Raw genomic sequence first — 20,888 nt, 5'->3', positions numbered from 1 at the left:
AAAGCATGTTGATGCTTTTTATGCCTCCAGCTTGTTTTTTTTTTATATAGTGTTGGATTTCCAAAAAATTTCTATATTATTAAATTAATAAAATAATATAATATAACACATAAAAGAAAGAGCTTTTACTTTTTCTAGGAAATTTCAATTTAGTTTCCTTTATGTTCTTATTTCTTGAGGTATTATGGTTATTTCTAGTACTTTTCATGGCTATGCTTTAAGATCTGCTTTTTTAGAAATCATATATATCTTGTCTAGCGTCTCAAGTGGATGAATGCAGGTATGCCAAATTCTGTACAGCTATTGCATTGAGAAATCTTCCATAGTGCTTCATAATATTTTTGTAACTTTTTAGAGATTAGTCCTCTAGTCTATCACTTTTTTAAACAAATCAAGGCACTAGATATTCAAAAAGGATTCAGTGCTTCCTGAAGTTTATTTTCAACTGAGACAAACTGATTATTATTAGAGTGATCAGTTTTAAAGTAGGTTAACTGAAATGGAAGTATTACAAAGGTAATACTATGTATTCATTTTAGAAAAATTCAGTGGCCAAGATTCAGGTATACAGTGTACTTACATTTCTATATTTGTAGTTATATAATATTCTAAAATGAATAGTTAACTTTCAAATTCTGTTTTCCCATAGAAATTCAGAATAGCTCGAGTTAACCTGAATAATTAGTCAAATTAACTGGAGTTTCTAATATTTCTGTCTGATTGATAAAAGTTAGACTTAACCCACTAGTGAAGAAGCCTGAAAAGCAACAATAAGTTGCCATGCAAGTCTTCACGAATGATATTTCCTTATGTTTCTGTTTTTGTTTACCATTGTCTTAGTAGGACCAGGACTTCACAGGGACAGTGAACTTCAATAGGGACCGTTACTGAAGGAACAGCCTGATTATGGCTGGAACGAAGAGGGATTTTCCTCGCAATTACAGTTTCTGGAATGAGTTTTATACAAGGGAAGATTCCTCAGTTAAGAGGAATTTCTACTATTTTCTACTACCGTCTTTTCTATGACCAGTTTACTGGGCTCTGCCTATGTGACCTATGGTTATAGCTGATCTCATTTCCCACTACTGCTTTTTTGCTTCTTAAAAAAAGTTTAGGCCACCAAAGGGCTAGACCTAAAATCTATTTTTTGTGGAGTGTCTTGTTTAGTTTTAGTATCTTGATTAAACAAGCATAAAAAATTATACCTTGGTTAATTAAGAGGCTTGTTGGATATAAATACACACTGATGTACAGATGTGCTTGCTATTTTAATTTGACTGTTTTTATTAGTCGCTTTCTGAGTTTGAAAGCGTTCCTACTGTAGCTTTTTCTTTTAGCTTTTTCCTTCTTACCACATAACTCCTCGACCAAAAAAAATCAGTCAGACCTCACTTCAGTTGGTCTTTGATTATGAATTTTTAGGTCAGGAGAATGAATATTTATCAATATCATGTCAAAATATGCAGAACTATATTAGTCTAATATGTTTCAGATTAATACTAATGCTAATAAACAACATTTTCAAAGTTGCCATTTTAGTTTTGAGATTTTTAGATTTGAGAGGTGGTAATTTCAAGATTTCTGTCAGACCTAAGTAAAACTGATTCTAAAAGAGTAAATAAAGTGTAAAACCAATCAAGAAAACCACCTGTCTTGTGATTAAATCATAAAACCTCCTAGCACCACTGTGACTTTTTTTTGAAGCAATCAACATGAGCATCAAATATTTTTACACTTCCTACTTCAAAAGTTTCTGAATTACATGAATAAAAAAGTCCATTCCTAGTTCATCTTAATTCCCCTATACTGAATTTACTGTGTTTCTAAACTTTCAGTTGGGATGAACTAGATGAATTCACAAGATGAATTTTTAATCTAGTTGGCAAAAAATCAATTGCTCATATAACTCCATTTTAAAAAGGGAAAAATTAATAAACTATAAAATCACTCTGATTTTAACAGTGAAAGCTTTTTTCAATGAAACCTGTTGACACAGAGTTTGTAACTGAGACCTCACTGAAGAAGACATGATGGATCTGTTAATAAAGTGAAACTGCTGTTTTGACTTGTAATACATGCATATTCAGGCTGTCTATAAAAGAATTTACAAAAAGATAAATTAGCACATTATCTTGAAACAATTAATGAAGATTTAGGGGTCATAAATTATACTCTGTTATGCTGTGTGCGTCTTACTTTCTAAAGAAATTTTTTAAAGATTTTGCCAATATGTTGCTTCTAAGTTAGAGAAAATTGGTGTGTTTCCAAGGATGACAAGTACTACATATCTGAGAATATTTCTGCTCAGATGAAAGCTAAAGATTGTAAGAGTCATAGTGTTACAATAACAATGATAGAAAGATAGTTCACGTAAGCTAAAATAGGTAATGAGTAATTGCTCCCAGGAGGCAAAGTTATGACCACATTGTTTTTCTTTTTTTCTGGTGTTATCACCTGAATTGATTGATTTATTTTTCAATTGTGAGTTTATAGTTTATATAAATTAACATATTTATGTATAAAATTATATATAATTTATATTAGTAATAGACTGCAAGTAGGTATAAGGATGGTGGTACAAAAAGGACAAAATTAAACCCACAATTCTCTGGAATATGACATGTCTGTCTTAAAATGCCAGCTCAGGCTACCTTAAAGCATAGCCATAACTCCGTAGTCACATTGGTTGCAATTAGATAGACTTGCTAAACAGTTTTTAAGATTAAGTGTTTGCCTTTTCATGAACCAGTGGCTTGAACTAATCCGTGTGAGAGTTTTGCAAACACAGGAATTACAATACTGGATCAAACTGGAGATCTATCTAACTAAGTATCTGGCGTCAATTTACACAGACAGTGGACAAAAGAAGATGCTTAAGGGGAACAAAATAGAGTGTTTTCCATGGCATACCTTTCCCAGGAATATGTGGTTAACAGACGTTCACAGCTGTTACTACGTTGGAACCAAGTGATGTTTAATCACTGACAGCAGATATGTTCTGCATCATCTGCTAGGACAAAGTAGTTATGTTCCTATAAGACATAAGGGAACAAGTAGAAGAAAAAGTACACTTCATTTACTTCAATCTGCTTCATGATTCCTTACGATAGCAGACAGAAATTCAGTCTTTATGCAGCAGGTTGGATACGTTTACTGTTTTGACAGAGCGTGTTCGATCTTACAACTAATTTCCCTTTTGAAGTCTTTCAGTAAATTGGACAGACTTAATCTTTTTTCCCAAATTTTATTTCATGTTTCTTTACTTTAAAGAATCCTGCCCATCCTTAATGGATTTGCTGTCTATTCTTATTAATTAAATGAGCATTGTTTCACTGCCTTGTGTATGCAAATGCCTCTTTGTTGGATCAAGTGTCATCTGTTTTTGACTGGCTAATGGTTACTGGCTCTATAAGGAGAGAAACCTTTTCCCCTTCTACATCCATCGGGGACATACAGCCATGGTTTAACTGAAACATGCATTGCAATGAATCTTAATTTTGTATCAGTTTAAATTGCTTCATATAATATCTAAAGGGATAAGTATTAGCATCTCGTTGCTGTCTCTTGGTTTGGGCTATATGTGCTGATAATATAATCAAGTGACAGTGGGCTTGAGTGGATAATACCCAACTGTATTTCCAAAGCCTACTGTACATGTTGGTACAAATTCCTTCAAAGGAAGGAATTTCCATTTTGTCATTAATTCTCCTTTTATCAATTTCTAACAGTGTAGGTATCTTTTTGATTACTACTGAACCCTAAGATGATTTTTTCAGGAACTGACCACAGTGTTTCCAGGGTTTCTTTCTGAGTGAAAGAAACTGGTTTAGAGGCCGTAATTGTACTTGTTAATTTAAGGGTTTTTGATACAAATTAAACAGTTTGTGTCAAAAGATATCTGTGTAGCATTACTTTGCCCTATGAAATGAAAGGCTTCTGATTTGGTCAATGGTTACAGAGAATCACCTGTGGAGAATCAGGTTGTAAATAGCCACTTTGCATCTGAGTCCTGTAAGAAGATGCCCTTTTTTGGCATATTGGGTTTAGTGTTCTCCAGATGGTAAGTATCGTTACATGACTATATAGCCTGTGTGTGGTTAAAACAAAACCTTTAAAACTTTGCAGCATTTTAAAAGTAAACAAATAGAAATAAAATTCATTTCTATTATGTTAAATTGTGTAGGCTTTTTTGGTACTAAAACCACTCTTCTGTATGCATGAAAACCAGAAACACATATGCCAAGTTTTTATGACGTCTTCTACTTTGAATTTGCTAATGTGATATTTAAAAAATCATCATTATTCTGACTTGACTACAGACTCTTTGTCTCTTGAAATTTTGGGGAGGAAGTTGTCATTAAGTATAAGTTATTATATTTTTTTTGGAGTGCTTCAAGAGTACATTGCACAAGATCTAGGTTCATAAACAGTAGACTACCAAAAGGCTGTTCTTGAAGAAGATTCCAAATATCACTTTCTCTGTCCTATTTTTTCACAGCAGCATCTTTAAGATGCTAGAAAGTATTTGGTGTTTGATTTTGATTATTTGACTTCTTTATTGAGAAAATGTTCTCACTGGCAGTGGCATTGTACTTATGGTCATTTTATGTGGTGTAAAGCAGCCTGACTAGGAATCTGAATTTGCTCAAAAAGCTGGAAAAGTAGAGTGTATGTTTTACCATAAATGAATTGAGGGGGAGATTTGTGAAGATACAAAGCATTGCTGGACACTCATTTCTCACTACTTCTCCATCTTTTTAAAGGACTGGTACTACCTCCATCTTTTCAAATCTCCCTCTTTGACCATGGGCAGTTCCACAGCAGTCTAACCCTGTTAATGTTCTGGCTGGCTTCATCTGATTTCCTCATTGTGGGCTTTCGCCACATGGTCCTGCCAGTTTTTGTTGCTCATCAGACTTTCTGAGCTTTTTCAGCATGTAAACCTGAAAACTGTTCCAATGAAAAAGAGCAAACATTTTTTGCTGCTGGGTTTATGGGTGAAATGATTCAATAGAACATTAGACAAGCCCTGGAGGCAACACAAAAGAAAGGATGGGATATTCAGCAAGGCTGATACTACTGTTGAATCACTGCATCTGCTATTTGTTCCCGCTGCTATCTCCTCTGTTACACTGCAGCAACAGTTTGTGGCTCTTCACAGTGATCTGGCTCAAGATTTCTGCTTTGCAAAGGAGTGAAAATGTTATCTTGTTGGTCTGTGTATAAAAATGTCATTTCTTATGTAACTAAAGCTTTTGTTACCATATTTTGTTATCAGATTGTTTTCATTATATGATTAAGACTTGTTTTTTCTCATCAACTCTATTTCTTTCTGTCTTAAGGTGATGGTGTTTGTTCATGCTAGAAATGCCACAGTGAGAACTGCTATGGGTCTTCGAGAAAAAGCGAAAAACAATGGTCATATTTGTCACTTTTTGCCATCCCAAGGATCAGATTATGGACAAGCTGAAAAACAAGTAAGTGAATAATTTAGGCTGATAATATTTAAAATTCTAGAATTCATCTGTTTAAGGGACTGTCAAAGCTGGGACTAGATGAGGCATTTTTTGAGCTTCTGTGTTTTTTGGAGGTTTTTTGTTTGTTTGTTTGGGTTTTTTTTTGGCTCTGAAAGGAAGTATGGCGTTCCTGAACTGAGCAGAAGAAGAAAGGGAAGAGTAATGGCAAAGATAAAGGAAGTGACACTACTGCTGTTACTGATAGTTTTTATACAAAAAATGGTAATAAGTTGTGTTTGATATAACTTGTATGAAGAGTTCAGTATGGATAAAGTCTGACAAGGCTTGCTTTATCTGATGGACTTTGCTTTTCAAAGATACGAAATCTTTTTAATACAGCATTCCCCTGATGTGCTTTCGATGTGTCTTTGTGTTCTGTTGGGAAGAGTTAAAGAACCGAATGACCTAGGTAGACCCCAATTTACCTTCCAGGACTCAAAACTATTTGATATGTGCTTAGAACCCTGCAACCCTGCACTGGATCTAAGTGGATGCCTGCCTGATACATGAGATAGAGGGGAATTTGTAATTTATACACATTGTAAATTAGTAGAGTTCTTTGTTGCTTAAAGCTCATTTTTATATCTGACATTATTTGATTTCTTATGTCCACTGTTGCATTAGAGAGGAGGTTATTTATGAGAAAGAACCAGACAAGTTCAGGAGGATAACTTGGTAGTTATTGATCGCAATAGTCTTCCAGCTCAGGAAGTCCCTGAGTCACTAATTTCCTGAATCTGGGAGAGTACACATCTCCTGTTGCAGTCTTTCCCTAAGCATCTGTTATTGTCTGCTACCTAAGACAGAAAAGTGTATTAAAGTAGTAATCTGACCTAGCCTGTAAATTTAGCATTTTCCAGAACTATCTAACTTTCCTGATAAATCATGGGCAATCAAATAATAAAAATCAATTTGAGAGTCAGGAATGCGAAAACCACTTGAATATCACATGGGTGGTTGGCCCCCTTAACCGGGTCGTGTTTAAGAAATATGCATTAGGATCATAAATTATTGGTATTTTGAATGGTAGCTGAGTACTTGCCAGATTAACTGTATACATTTTTATGCATGGTAACAGTTCCTTGTAGGAATTGTGTTAGCTGGACCTTCCAAATTATATACAGCTACACATGGCACTTACTAAATGGTGATACATTATTTGAGGTAATGATTAAAGTTAACAGTGCTCTGTTAATTTGCCTTGAAAAATAATGTTCTTACTCATTCCTCAGCTAAATGCCAGGAGACAGAGGAGATATTTGTTCATTATCAAATGTTTAATATATATTCAAGATACCTTTTGTCACTGGTGAATATGTTGTCAATGTCTTACATAGTTTTGGCCCCTTTAAATTAGGAGAGGTGGTGGGGGTAGATTCTGTGTCTTTGTTCAGTGTAATAAATATCTTGCCTTATTTTATACCTCTGGAGAGAATGTGAAGGAATTCATTCAGACTTAACAATTAGAAGTGGAGCATAGGTGTTAGAGATATGAAATGCAAATTTCTGAAACATAGAGAAAGTTCTAAATTGGAGAAGATTTTTTTTTTTAACTTATGCTCAAGTATGTTCTTTATGTCAAAACTTCTGAGAACTGTGATAAATATTTAAAAGTGCCTGTCTTGGTGTAACAGACAATGGTAACTTATAAATAATGTCCTTATGCTATTTCATAAAATAGTACATTAAAAAACCCTCTTTTCCTACTGGAAAATATCACTGGTTAATATCTACTGCATTTTAAAAATAAGACTAAGCCTGAACTTGGAGCGTGTGTTTCTACTGTAATACTGAAAATAAACACTAAAATTTTTCATGTTAGATTTCTTAGACCAAATTCTGAAAAACCCTGGTTGTTGAAAATGATATTAGTATTTCAATATCAGTATAGAAAAATTATTAGTTTAGTCTACTGAAAGTACCAATACTTATATAGACATTCAGAGTTAGTACTGATGAAGCTAGGAAAATGATGTAGTTACTTCAGCAGTGCATACTATGTGATATGGCTGTTGCAGAAGTATTTTCCCAATCCAGTATGTAATTTAATAAAAGCTACTGCTGTATACTCACTTACTCTGTTCGTCCTGGGATTAAAAGAATTTGAAAACACGTTCTTATGTTGGTGAGAACCGCAGGAAACCACAGGAAAAAAGTTCTAAACCTATTTGGAATACGGGTTATTGCCGCCTGTGCTTGGATAGAGACTTAAGGCAGTGTTTATAATACAAATTAAGAGAGTGATAGCGGTATTTTATGGGTTGGTTGGGAACATAGCTGAAATAACAACTTCTTCTCAAGATATTTAGTTATCACATTGAAATTTAGGGGAAACTAAATAAACTAAGATAGCAAATTTCCCTGCTGTTTCTTCCCCATCCCCTCCATCCCAGTACACGTACATTTACTATGAATCCAAGCATCTGTTTTAAATCAAATCTTGAATTTTTTGAGGATTGCAGTTCTAAATGTTGATCTATGCAAAAGATTGTAGAAAATCTGACTCTGCTTTTGAAGATATTTACAGAAGTTTTCTAATTTTTGTAATAAAGCAAAACGGCATTCATCATAATTAAAAGCAAAGAAGTTTCTTCTCTTATATTTCATGGGAATCTTTGATCCTTTTGACTATTTTCTGAATTATTACAATAGCAAAAAGGTCTATTTTGCCCTGAAGGTTTAAGGACTTGCATAGTATAAAAAATGTAATTGAAGAAGCATGAGTGGTGTTGTGAAGAGCCATCTTACATACTATAATGCAGCCAGAAACTATGATTTTCATTATACTACTTCAGATTCTTAGGAATGTAAACCAACAAATAATAATTAAAATAATCAAAAGAAACCTAACAAATTTCCACTAAATTAATTTAGTTATTTTGGTGCACAATAAGTTTCACTGAGAATTCTCTCAGGTGTGTAAAAACTTTCACCACAGGAAATGTAGTCATTGTATGTAAGATATGATTATTCTTTCTTAGATACCCTGAATCTTTGACTTCAACATTTTATTTTAAGAAAGTGTAATGAATACACATCATGACGAGAAGTCTTTAGCATGTAGAATATATATAAAGTATGTAGCAGGATCCGTTTGCCTTTTTTTTAAATTTGTTAGTCTCTTATGTTAAGTAATATGAGATTTGTGAGCGTAGTAAGCAAATATTTTCTTTTTTTTTTTTTTAAGTATAAAAAGAACATTTGAAATAACGGTATTTTTTTAATAAGCTCATTTTCATTTCTATGAAATAGTTGTCTTATCATCTGCAGGTCTTAAGCAGCCTGGCAAAAAAAACTCATTCCATCAGCTATGCCCAGTAACTCTTTTTCATGAGGGAGTGAACTGTTGGCCTGCTAACTTTGTTCTGCTAGACTATCCTGATCTTGGCTATCATCCTTCCTGGGTGCTCATCAGCCTAAGCAAAAAATCCTGTTGTCAGGATACTAGAAAAGGTATTTTAAAAGGTCTTCTAGTTAACACTCCACTCAAAGGAAGAATCAGCTATGTATTTATATCATCTCTGACTTATGTCAGCCTGTTCTTAAAGACATCTGTAAGAGTACCTGTAAGCTTCCCAAGCAGTCTATTTCAATATATGCATATTGTTATAAAAAATAGTTTATAATCTGAATGTGTTTTGGTGTAATATAAGTCTATTAATACTTATGGATATAGAAGACAGGTTACATCCTTCATCTATGAGGCAATGCATCTTGTATACTGTATTAGGAAGGATAGACAAGGGAAAGGAGGAGAGGGAATTGTTTTCTATATTTCTATATTAATTGTTGTTTTCTGTATTAATTGGCTGTGCAGAGCTCCACAGTGAAACCAGAAATGGGTTTCCTGAGTCTCTGGTTCAAGCCCAGAGAGGGAAGGAACAATTGGGATGTTGCAGTGGGGATCTGTTTCGGACTGCCTGGCTGAGGGGAGGGTAGCGCTTGTGACTTCCTACCAGCAAGCAGCAGAAATCTGCTGCGTGCAGGCCCTCGTTTTCATGGGAGGTTACAATCACCTAGTATGGGGTAACGCAGCATTGTTCCAGCAACCCGTATGGTTCATATGGAGACGTTTGGGAACAGCTGATGAATCCAGCCAGGCCCCTACTTGACTTGCTGCTCAAACAGGGAAGAACTGGAGGCAAATGTCATGAATGGCAAGTTTGGTTGCAGTCACCACAAGATGATGAGATTCAGTATACAGAGGAAGGCTATGGTGGTGAGTTAGGACTCTAATTTTTAGAAGAGCGTTCGGTTTATTTAGAGAATTACAAGTTAGAACCCCCTGGGAAGCTGCCATGAAGTGGAAAAATATCTTTTCTTTTACACTTAAGAAACAGCTTAAGTATAAAGGAGTTGAACTTTTGCTGAAAGTAGTGCTCACTTAGCATCCTGTTGCAGGAAGAAATTAGGAGAGAAAGAGAGGTAACAAACATGAAAATGTAAGTTGTAAGCTCAGCCTTATTTTTAATTAATATGAAATTTGAATGTAATATTGTCAATATATACATTCATTATACATTCATGTGAAAAAGCTATTTTTCTTCTTCCTCCTCAAAACTGTAGGCCTACTCCTTTTTCAGGGAAAGCTGTAGAAATGAATGCGGTATGACTTGAGTGGTACAGTCCTGAGCGTTCTTAGACCTTAAAAAGGAACTCAAAGCATGAAAGGGTAATATGAGAAATTATGGAATCTTTCCCAATAGCATTTGAAGAGACCTTAGGAATTTAGTACCTAGAAGGAGTACTAACGGTGAGGTCAAATACAGTTACAAACTAAGCTGGTTGTGATGGGCTTTGGAAAGCAAGACCAAGAAGTATGACTCTGATTATCAGAATACATTGATAACCGGGGACTGATTAGCAGAAAGAAATGTGAAGGCCAAAGCAGTTAATGAGAGAGAACTGTGTTTTGCAGCAGTTCGCATATAGTTCTTGTGGCTGCCCTGAGTCTTTCCCAACAACTATAAAGAGACAGAATAATTCATTAAATACTTCGACTGACCAGTACATGTGATGTGCGTATCATACATTAATGAGTATGCACATGCTTTTATTTCTTATACATTTAAATGTGGCCTAGATATTGGGAAAAATTATTATATAGCTTATGTAGTGCAGTACACTTAACAGCTTGTATATTGAGGCATGTAAGTATAATAATAATGGAAACAATAAAAATAAAGTGAAAATCTAGTCATGCTGAAGTCTGTGACAAAAATTCACCAATATATTTTTCCTGTGTACTTATCTTTGGCACATTTCAGCATCCATTCAGCAGATGAAGTTAAATGATTTTCATATTACTTACTGTAAAAATTAAAGATTTTATGGGTTCCGTCTCAGTTACCTGATAAGTATCATTTATGGAAAGTGCTTTTAAGATATAAAAGAAATAAAATATTTGTTCATAAGAAACTTGTTTGTTGCTGTTTTAGAGAAAAAGCACATCATCTTTTGGCTCAGTATGCCACAGCGTACCTATTTGAGGAATACAGTTATCCTTTTGATAGTAATAATACTAATCAAATATGAAATGTACTCAGCCAAGGCTTACTGCATCAACAGTCATCAATAACTGTAAAGTGGAAACAACATTCTTTTGCCAAGCGATTAAGGCTAACATATTAAGCTTTATAAGTACACCATTTCTGCGATTAAAGAATGTGGAGTTTTGTTGCATTGTTAAAGCTATTACTGTTCAATCTAAATTTTCCTTTTCTTTCTTAGCAGTAAATATTTTTAATAGAACTGTCTGACTACATTTACAGCAGTGCATCTTATCAAGGGGTTTTAAGATCATGTAGTCTGGCATGGGAACTTTCTGCACTAAAATATCTATTCACAAATAAAGGGGTTTTTTTTTATTATTCTATATCTATTAAAATACTTCAGACGTTGCTTGAATGTACATAAGTATAAAGGAACATTTCAGTAGTGTTAGGGCACCCCATCTCTGTGGTATATGCTCTACAAACACCAAATGTTCAGTAGTCTTTCAGTGTCTACATCCAGTAAAAGTTCGTTTAGTTAGAGTATTATGAGCCTCCAATGACCTGGTGACTCTAAAAAAGTAAACATGTTTCTAAGATGTACTAGTTCAGGTAATTCCTTATGAACATGCACTATACAAGGCACTAAGAAAACCTCATTTGGATTTGGAATATTACATACAGTTTAGGTCATTCAAGAATAAAGAGTTAAAACTGGAACAGATACAGAAACAAGGCACAGTGAGATCAGACTTTAAAAGAGTTTTTTTTTCCTTGATTTGCTGCTTCAAATGCTTTTTGTTACTCATTTGTCCAATAAACTGGTCTTGCATAGGTAAACATCAAAGACATAAATAGCACTGACGGAAACATTTTTCTTGTTTTGAAGAAGTGTGCAAGTCCAATTTTTTTTTATACAAAATCAAGAAAAGGTTGAATGACTGTATACGTGTTTTAAAATTTTGATGGGACCAGACTATTTTTAAAGATGAAGTCTCAATTAGCAGTACTGAAAACACTATAAGGTCATAAACAATTATGATTAACTACCCAGGATGCAAGCAGCTGTAACCCCAGCCATCCACCAATTAAAGTACTGTAACTAAAAAGGCCATTCTGTGCAATACAAATCTTTATTGAGCTAACCCGAAGGTGTAGGAAGTCTTCTCCTTCACAAATAATACTTGAAGGAGCAGGCTAGAGAGATAGAGTAGCTGCCAAATAGGTGCACAGACAGAGCCTATATGTATAGGCATGAGTAGTTGTCACCAGGTATGACGACGGTTCAGTTTTCCACCATTAAAACTGACAAGAAAAAAAAGTTATTACAGCCAAATCTGTTTCTGAACAAAGTAAGAGAGTCAGAGTTATAGGAATGCCAGAGTCATACTAATGGATTCATTTTTAAGGGCAAGAACGACCAGCTAATCTGACGTTATCATAATGTGATGCAGAGAATCGAGCAAAGCCTGAATCAAGCCTGTAATTTCTGTTTGAGCTCCAGCGACTGTTTCTAAAATTCATACAGCGTTGATGTATGTCTGTCTTCGTATATGAGTTGGTCTACCTTCTACTTTAGACCTAGGATCTCACTCTGGTTCTCTTCATCAATTTAAAAGTTGTTGCTGTGAGAGTTCTTAACTCATTTAGGTAACAATGAATTATTATTGAGTATGTCAAGCTACTCAGTAAGCCCTTGACGGGCAAATTTCTGGTGGCCAGGAGAATAAGCTGGGAGGAGCACTGATGCACGTCTGCCCCATTCTCATTCTCTTCCTTAGACATCGGCAGTCAGCAGCGCTGACGGAGAAAACTGTTCTAGACAGACTTTTGCTCTGACCTGGCACAGCAGTTCTTATGTCTTAAACAGTAAATTGAATACATCTTGTACAATGCATTGAGTATTGAACTGATAAAACACGTAGCTTGTAAGAGCTTTTCAGAGCTGTTACTTTTTAAAATGCATTGTGAAAATGTGACCTAGCTTCTTTGCTCCCAGATGTCTTTCAGCTTGCCTGTGCTAAAACACACTTTGTGAAAGCTCAGCCCGTAAGTGAGCTAAATGGCATTGCGGACCTGACCTGCCCTAGCAACTGTTTACTGTTCCCTCAGAGTCCTTCTGATTTTTTTTTTTTTTTTTTTTTTTACTGTGAATCAATATGATCACATTTTAAATTTTAGTTCAACCAGTACAAATATGAAATTTCCTTGGGTCAAATCAGATCTCTGAAGAACCTTGTTAGATGTGCCTTCAAGTGAGAGTTTCTATATGCAGTTAATTTATTAGATCAACATTGCCTAGTTTTAATCTTGTTAATAAGTGAAATTGATTTTTATATAGTACAAAATTCCCAGTGTCATACCATGTAAGTGAAATGTCTGATAGAAGTCTAAATGTATTATATCAATACTACTGTATGATACAGAGTGATAAAGTTAAGCTTTATAAAGACAATATCATGTTTCTCTAACAAGATTTATCTTGTAGAAAGTGATGTTTATTGGCACAGATCCAAAAATTAAATTATCAGACTGCAGGCTGTTCAGTCTTGCTGTTTCATTTGACATGAAATTTAGCAATACCTCTCAGAGAATAATTTTGACAATGTAATGCAAACCTTGTTTTGTATTCCATATACAACATTCACTGTAACAGATGAAGAAGCTATTGAGAAACATACTGAAATCCAGTGTATGACTTGCAAGAATAGGTAATGTCTAAATCATGCATGTTCTAGTCTAGACACAGTTAAGCATAAGTGAAGACGACTTGAACGCACCAGAGGAATTGAAAACCGGGATAGTTAAAAGCACCTTTGCTTGCCTTTAAAATTTGAAAGCCATCCTACTAATCCTCTTAATAATCTCCCAAATGTTTTTAAATGATTAGAAATGAATTTTTAGGGAACACTCATCAAATATTTGCCGTGTAATCGTTTGTTTGAGATTTAATGATTTCAGAACAAATCCTCATTTTATTTTTATTTTATTAATAGCATAGCTGATATTTGATATGCTATTAAAAACTGTAAAAATAAAGTGAGGGTTTGTGTTCAGATACATTAAGCTGTATTAAATGTCAAGCATATATTGAAGTTTCATATTTGTTTTATAATTACTGTATTTTTTACTATTGAAAAATATTTGCTAATTGCCTCTGTAATAATGGAATGGAGCTCTTTATATTTCTTGCACAGATATTTTATTCAGTAGTGCTGCTAAAAGGTCAGAGACAGAATTCCTGAGAGGAGTCCTACCAAGTGACTGGGGGCAGAGAAATGTGTTCTGGTTTGACGAATGCTGACCTGTAGAGTTTAGTATTAAGAAGGATTTGGGTGAACGTTTAGGCTTTTGCAGGGCCTGTTTACAGAGGAAAGGCATTGTGAGCAATAGCAAAATGTTACCTTCATTTTTTGTAGGGATTCTGCTATATGTTAGAGTTACTAACTAGAGTTTACTGTTAACTAATGAAAAGTGAAATAAAAATACAGCATAAACACTAGTTTCTCTTTTTTTTTAAGGAGAATTTCCATTACTTTTTTGAACTGTAAAAAGAAAAAACATTTGACGTAGACTTATTTATGTCTTATTTAGACTTATTTATGACGGTTGCTTTTTTTTTTTTTTTTAGAGTCTCTCTCTTAGCTTTTATAGTCAAACTTTGTATCACTGCGGTGCTGGATTCGATCATGGGATTGTTCTACTATTAAAAGTTCTGTGGTGTCTTGTCAAGAGCACGTTTGTTTGTAGTGTAGCTGTGCTAATTAATAGAGATTTTGTTTCTGTTTTTTCCGGTTAGATCTTCAGTTGCTGAATGCCAGCCTATACGATATCTGTACTTCACCAAAGACGTTCATTTGATTTGTACATGATGAAAACAATGTCATATACATGTAAATTTTAAATTATATAATTTATTACACAAACGTGTAATTTTAAAATTACACGTAACAGTGAGCTACTACCGAGAAGAAATTTTTGTTTTCCTAATTTTTTTCCAGTAAGTTGTTCTTATCTAGTGATAATTATCTTCTTAGTGGTCTGCAAGATAAAAGAGTGAGCAATTGTCTGTCCGCTGAAGTATGGGAAAACTTTTGTTTTTGTTCCTGTGTCCAGAACTTGAATTATCTGCTTAAGGAAATAATAAAGCATTTATCACAGTAAAACGTAAGGACGTTGCATCATGTCATATCTTGACTCAAAACATAACCCTGCTCAGCAGTGCTGCAGCTTTATGCACCTAGCAGTTCAAATATATGTTCTTTCCCCTTGCATTTTGTTTTAAATGCCATTTCAGCTGAGTGGAGGATCATAATTGCTCATCGTTCTGTCATTTTATAGCAGTTTGACCAAAGTTCTCTTTGAATGAAGGAAAGTGGCCAATGTGTTGTTTTTTTAGAAAGTAAAAATGTTTTTTTAGGTCTGTGGAGAAACAGGATAATCTGCAGCTGAATATTACTCACTATGAATATTACTCACTCATTATGAACCTAAGGATTAGTTTAGGTGCACCTTTACCTGTGCTTTTGTGAGAAGTGTTTTCCCAAATGGAAACCTTTTATGTATTCAAATAGAAAATGCTGCATGAAGAAAATACTCTTTTTGTACTTTGGTTCATACTGAAACTGCTTTATCTTTCCTTTTCAAAAACACATTGTTTATGCGGTGTTGTATTATTCGGTTATTTTTTCATCATGTTAAAATAGCAGCTTGTGTTTTATGATGAGTTTAATGCAAAATTAAGTGCTGTTTTCAGAATTAGACATTCATTTTTCTGATTTTTCGGTATCTTTTTAGCTGCTGTTTATAGGTATAAAATTAGAGTCAGGCATCAAGTCACATGGTATTTCATCATCCTTAGATGTTTGGGATATGAAATTTCAGAATTATACTTTTGATTGTCAAATCTAACCTCTTGCATAAGGGAGAATTTTACCAAATTCCTTCTTTGAGTCTCTATGTTTCTATTCTGCTTTCTGAGAAGGCATCTGTACTTCATTTAATACCTTCAGAAATGGAAAATTCCCTCTTCCTTAATTCTTCCCTCATTGTTTAAAAAAAAAATGGTATATTATCTTCAACTACGTTTTATCTAGCTTCAGTTCCCACTGGATCATATTTTGACTTTCAGATGATAAATTTAAGTCGTCTTCTGTACAAAGGTTTTTTTTTTTTTTAATTTATCGACTATGACTGAGTCGTCTTTCAGCCAATTTTCTCAAGCTTCTTGTTTCTATAGCAAGTCTACAGCTACATCTGTAAAAGGCAGATTTCACCTCCCGCAAATTGGCTCTTTCCTGGGTATTTTTAAGTGCGTAAAATGATAACATGCATAACACTACAGCCACAATAGCATGCACAGGCTCTGAGAGGTTTTGTAATTATTAAATATGTATGGTGCTATAATATACAGATGCTTTTTAGTTTTGGTAGAAAGTATGTCCAAACAGAATTTTGAATACTCAGGAAAATACAACATGTAGAGAAATGTCTTGGAATCAGAAAGGGTCATTGTATCCTGAATTGTATCCTAGACTCTGTGTCTATGCGGGGGTTAGAAGAGTGCTGTGTATATGGAATGAAGACTGCTCCGTCAGAGCAAGAAAGCAAATAATTAGGTTTTCAAATGCATTGGTTTTTCCAAGAATGTATAGTAAAATATGCATAGCAGTAGAGTTATCAAGTGTTTATTTTATTATACCCTATTAAAAAAAAAAAAACCCTTCTTTCCTAATACAGAACCCTTGGCTTACCTGAAGGGAAATTTCCCTTGCCTTGTATAAGTTTGCTAGTGCTTTTATTATGAATGCGAAAGTATAAAATATACAACATAGATTGTATTGTGTATCAAATATGGATGTTCAGCCTTTCTGAAAATCAGTGTGTATTTTTAGTCCTCTGATGCAAGGATTTCAGGTTTCTTGACTTGTTTCTGAAGCCCTGATGGCTCCAACATTATGATGTAATAAGTAACAGTTTTCTGTTATTCTGGGAAAAACAGAAGGGACTTTTTTAATCTGTGGGCTTGGTCGTATATTCTGTTTTACGTGTTATGAGCTACAGTTTGATATGCAATAATGATTAATTTTATCCTATTTATAGCTGGAAAGCTGTGCCGTGAATATTTATAGTAATTCCAGAAGTTATGCTGTGTTAGTAGTGGCATTCCTAGGTGCAAAATGGAATAGCAAATCTTTTTTCTGGAATGATCTCTGAGGTTACAAATATGTCTGATGGCAGTGCTGATGTTTTTGTTTAAGAAGAAAATAAAAAACAACAGAAAGCCTGCTTATACTTTTGTGTGCATCTTTTCAGCAATTTCAGAGTATTTCAGGTTAAAATTAGTAATGGATTTTACCACTGTGAATTTAATATTTAACGATTTTTCTTACTAATCCTCCACATAAATGTTCTGATAAACTATATGGTAATGTATCGCCTGTAGCATCCCCTTTCATTGTTGACAAAAATTCCTATTTAATACTAAATGCGCTTAGAAAGATCATTTAAAAACTGTTGTCATATTTATAATATGATTAAGCTGCTTTCCTTAAATTAAATCTACCACTACCCCAGGAAGCTAGCGCAGTATTTGCGTTCAGTCAATACAGATCTTATGGTAAATACATTCTTAAACTATTTTCTTTATTTGTTCTTGTAAATATGGAAACTGAAATTCAAAGTTATATTTTTTAAAAGAATATTTTTAATCGTGATTTGGATTTAAATGCTAAGATGCTTTTTAATGTCTTTGATTAAGCGGTACTGAAACTTCTGTCTTTCTGTAGGGTGTGGAAACACTATTACACTAGTACAGGTTCCTTGATGTCAGACGATGGGATCTTTTTTAATGGGTAGCAAGTTATGTGGTTAATATGCGAAACAAAAAATATTACACAATAAAAGTGAATTGCTCTTTTTAGGATTATTTTTGAGTTCCTAGTTGCATTTTTTTAAGGATGCAGCTCAGATGCAGATACTGAAGTCTGCACAGTCAGTGCATATGCATATTTATTACTGTACATTTTTGCTTTAAAATGAGCATCAATGTTGATATTATTTTAAAACTGTAACTTATTTGAATATAATAAATGAACTCATTGAAAGTATAGTGTATTTAGCCATTTTCCTGTGCATTCTTAGATATTTCTTATATGTGAATTTGTGAGCTCCTTGTCTTTCTCCAAGTTATAAGCTCATTGTTGGACAATGACGAGAGGAAAAGCAACATTCTTTTTTTCCTTTAACTCTGAAAATCTCCTTCAGTTAGCCACTGGAATGCTTTATCAAGTAAACCGGATCGAAAAAAAGTTTGCTGTATCTTTCAGTGGTAGTTAATGGTTGAAAACTTCACTGGATAAGACAATTTGGACTTGAAATTTAATTGTTACATGAAAGATATATGGAAAGCAAAGAAAAAAAATCCTTATATTTGCTGATAGAAGTGCTAATAGTAAAAAACCACTTTTGTTTCTGTTTGAAAACTTTCAAGCTCTTTAGGGGGAAAAAAAATCTCAAGGTGACAGTTTTCATAATCTCAAGTTAGGGAAAGGAAACAGCACTATATTTTTTCCACTTCAGCAGCATAGCCTACTGCCCACTTTTGACTGTTGCCACTACTTGCCTTCACAAGCTGCAATGAAATTTGAGTACATATTAAAAATATGTAAGATTTCTTCACAATCTGGCAAAATCTGGTCATTTGAAAACACTACAGCAAAAAGTAATTATTGGATAGCATTGAAATCACTGTTTGTGTTCTTTGCGTTTATGCCCCCTCAGCCCTCCCTCCAAGAGCCTGGTTAGCTCTGCTGTGGCTGTTTTCTACTGCTGTGGGTCCCTAGGGATTGTTCCCACATGTTGGCAGAGGTAACAGCAGCTCTAAGGTTCCCCTTACCAAAGTCACGGCTGGAGATTAGCCAGGCAATAAATTAAAAATAAAAAAAAAAGCTTAATTTACTCATGACTCTTAGGTCTCACAAACATGTTCAGCTTCCAAGATGTGCCATTTAGTTCTTGGCTGCAGTACATAATCTTGTGCAATGTGTTCACAGTGAGACTGCAGACAATAATCATATTTTTCAGGCACCTTTTCTTCACTGAATGCACCAAACCATGCTGTCAAAGAGTTGTCGTCACATGCAATGTAAGCAGCTTAGCATGAAAATCTTACGGTGAATTGGAAAATAGTATTTAAAGAAAGTCTGTCTACTCAGGAATCTATTTGCCTGGAAATACTGTAGCTAAACAGTCATTAGAAACAGGAGTATAATGGAAAGGTTAATAAATATTCATGTTTTTTGAGTTGTGCACTGGCAGCAGTGGATATTGCTGCTTGTTAATAGTTGTACTTTGTACTTCTTGATAGTTAGATTATTCTCCAGCCAACTTGATCGTGTTTCAGTGATTGTTTAACATTCTGTTAGAACCTACATTTTGATTTCTTTTATAGGAATTAAATAGTGAAAATTTCCTTAGGTCCAGTGACTTGTGTTAGATTTTAGTTTTGTCTAGACTTGTGATTGGTTGATAAAGGATCATTGCAAAAGTCTCAAAATACACTTTGAGGTTAAAAATTAAGGAGGTAATATCTTTTTTAAAGTGACTGGCTATTGTTTTTAAAACACAGGCCATCACAAAGCACAGTCTGTAGTTGCCTTTCCAGGAACAAAATTCAGAACAAAATCCGTAGTTCACTTCCCAGTTATCCTTTATGATAAATCTCTGTACTACTATTGGGTTGTTTGATTTTTTTATTATTTTTTTTTCTTCAGAATATCACTCTTAAGTGACCTTTTTTCTCTGCTCCTTGAGGATTCATATGAATTTATTTAGAGATAAATCTGTAAAACAATAAATACACAGGCTTTACACTGTGAATTTTTGCTAAATTGAAGTTTTCAGCTGGTGGTAACTTAAAATGACAAATCATGATGGACACCTAATTTGATGGTTATTTTCCCATATTGACATGATGTTTTCTGTCTCACTGTCTCTTTAAAGACATGAGTAAAATAAATGTAATTAAATAAATTCATCTGTTGCATGAAATATTCTGTTCAGTTACATGTTAATAATTTCCTCCTGTCGAACATGGACAGTATTCCAACCTACATTCAGATGCTTGATTCAGTTTTTCATTTAGATATTATGATTTACATAACAGATGGGGAAAAGTATTAAATTTCACTTCAGTTCATATTCTTAATTTCATTTATTTTCAAAGTAAGAAAATTTTTCAAATATAGTGTAATTTGATTATGATTTGATGGAATCGTTTAGCTATGTATGTTCAGTGAAATGTGTTTCAGTTGTCACCCACGTTCTTCTAGCTCCCCCAAATGTCTTAATTTAAGCAAAATTGTTTGGACTTTTAACTATTCCTTTAATTTGTTTGCACCATATGCAGAGTAGATCAGAACTAGACAGAAACATTTTTGCACTGGAGTTTTGAATGGTATTTAGTTAAGATGAATTTATGAGGCAATACCCTTAAAATGAATGCATGTTTTAAATATTTAGAAATAAAAGATCACTTAATAGCAACCACAAAGAGGGAGTGAACTGTATTTGATGTATACTCTGTCGATACTATATACTGAGACACAGGGCTGCTTTGGAGAAAACAAAGCAGGTTAAAAAGCAATTAAGCATCTTTCAGAAAGTTGTGCAGATTTTTTTCCAGAGAATTATTAAATATTTATTGGTATTATTTTTTACTCTTTTATGGTTGTATCACATATAGAGTCAGTGTTTGTTTTTTAGTGTATTTTATATTTGAATTGATACGATCAAGGTTTCTCTGTAGTAGGAGACCAGAAGCTCTAGAAACTTAGATACTTGCAACATTCAGTGTTATCTTCTATTTTGAATTTATCTT

At 33.9% G+C, this 20,888-nt stretch overlaps 1 protein-coding gene across 4 annotated transcripts in view; it reads left to right on the top strand.

Annotated features, from left to right (window-relative positions):
* The window catches only part of ASCC3 (activating signal cointegrator 1 complex subunit 3), a 287,466-nt gene that overhangs the window by 137,277 nt on the left and 129,301 nt on the right, over window positions 1–20,888 (top strand). For all 4 annotated transcript variants that reach the window (XM_068937883.1, XM_068937886.1, XM_068937884.1 and 1 more), the window contains one exon: window positions 5,343–5,477. In XM_068937883.1, coding sequence (XP_068793984.1) covers window positions 5,343–5,477 — 135 coding nt within the window. The remainder of the gene's footprint in view (window positions 1–5,342; window positions 5,478–20,888) is intronic.

Source organism: Struthio camelus, chromosome 3 (assembly GCF_040807025.1).
Source record: "Struthio camelus isolate bStrCam1 chromosome 3, bStrCam1.hap1, whole genome shotgun sequence".
NCBI classification, from domain to species: Eukaryota; Metazoa; Chordata; class Aves; order Struthioniformes; family Struthionidae; genus Struthio; species Struthio camelus.
Note: the sequence above shows the minus strand (reverse complement) of the source record. Positions and strands in the feature narration are given on the sequence as shown.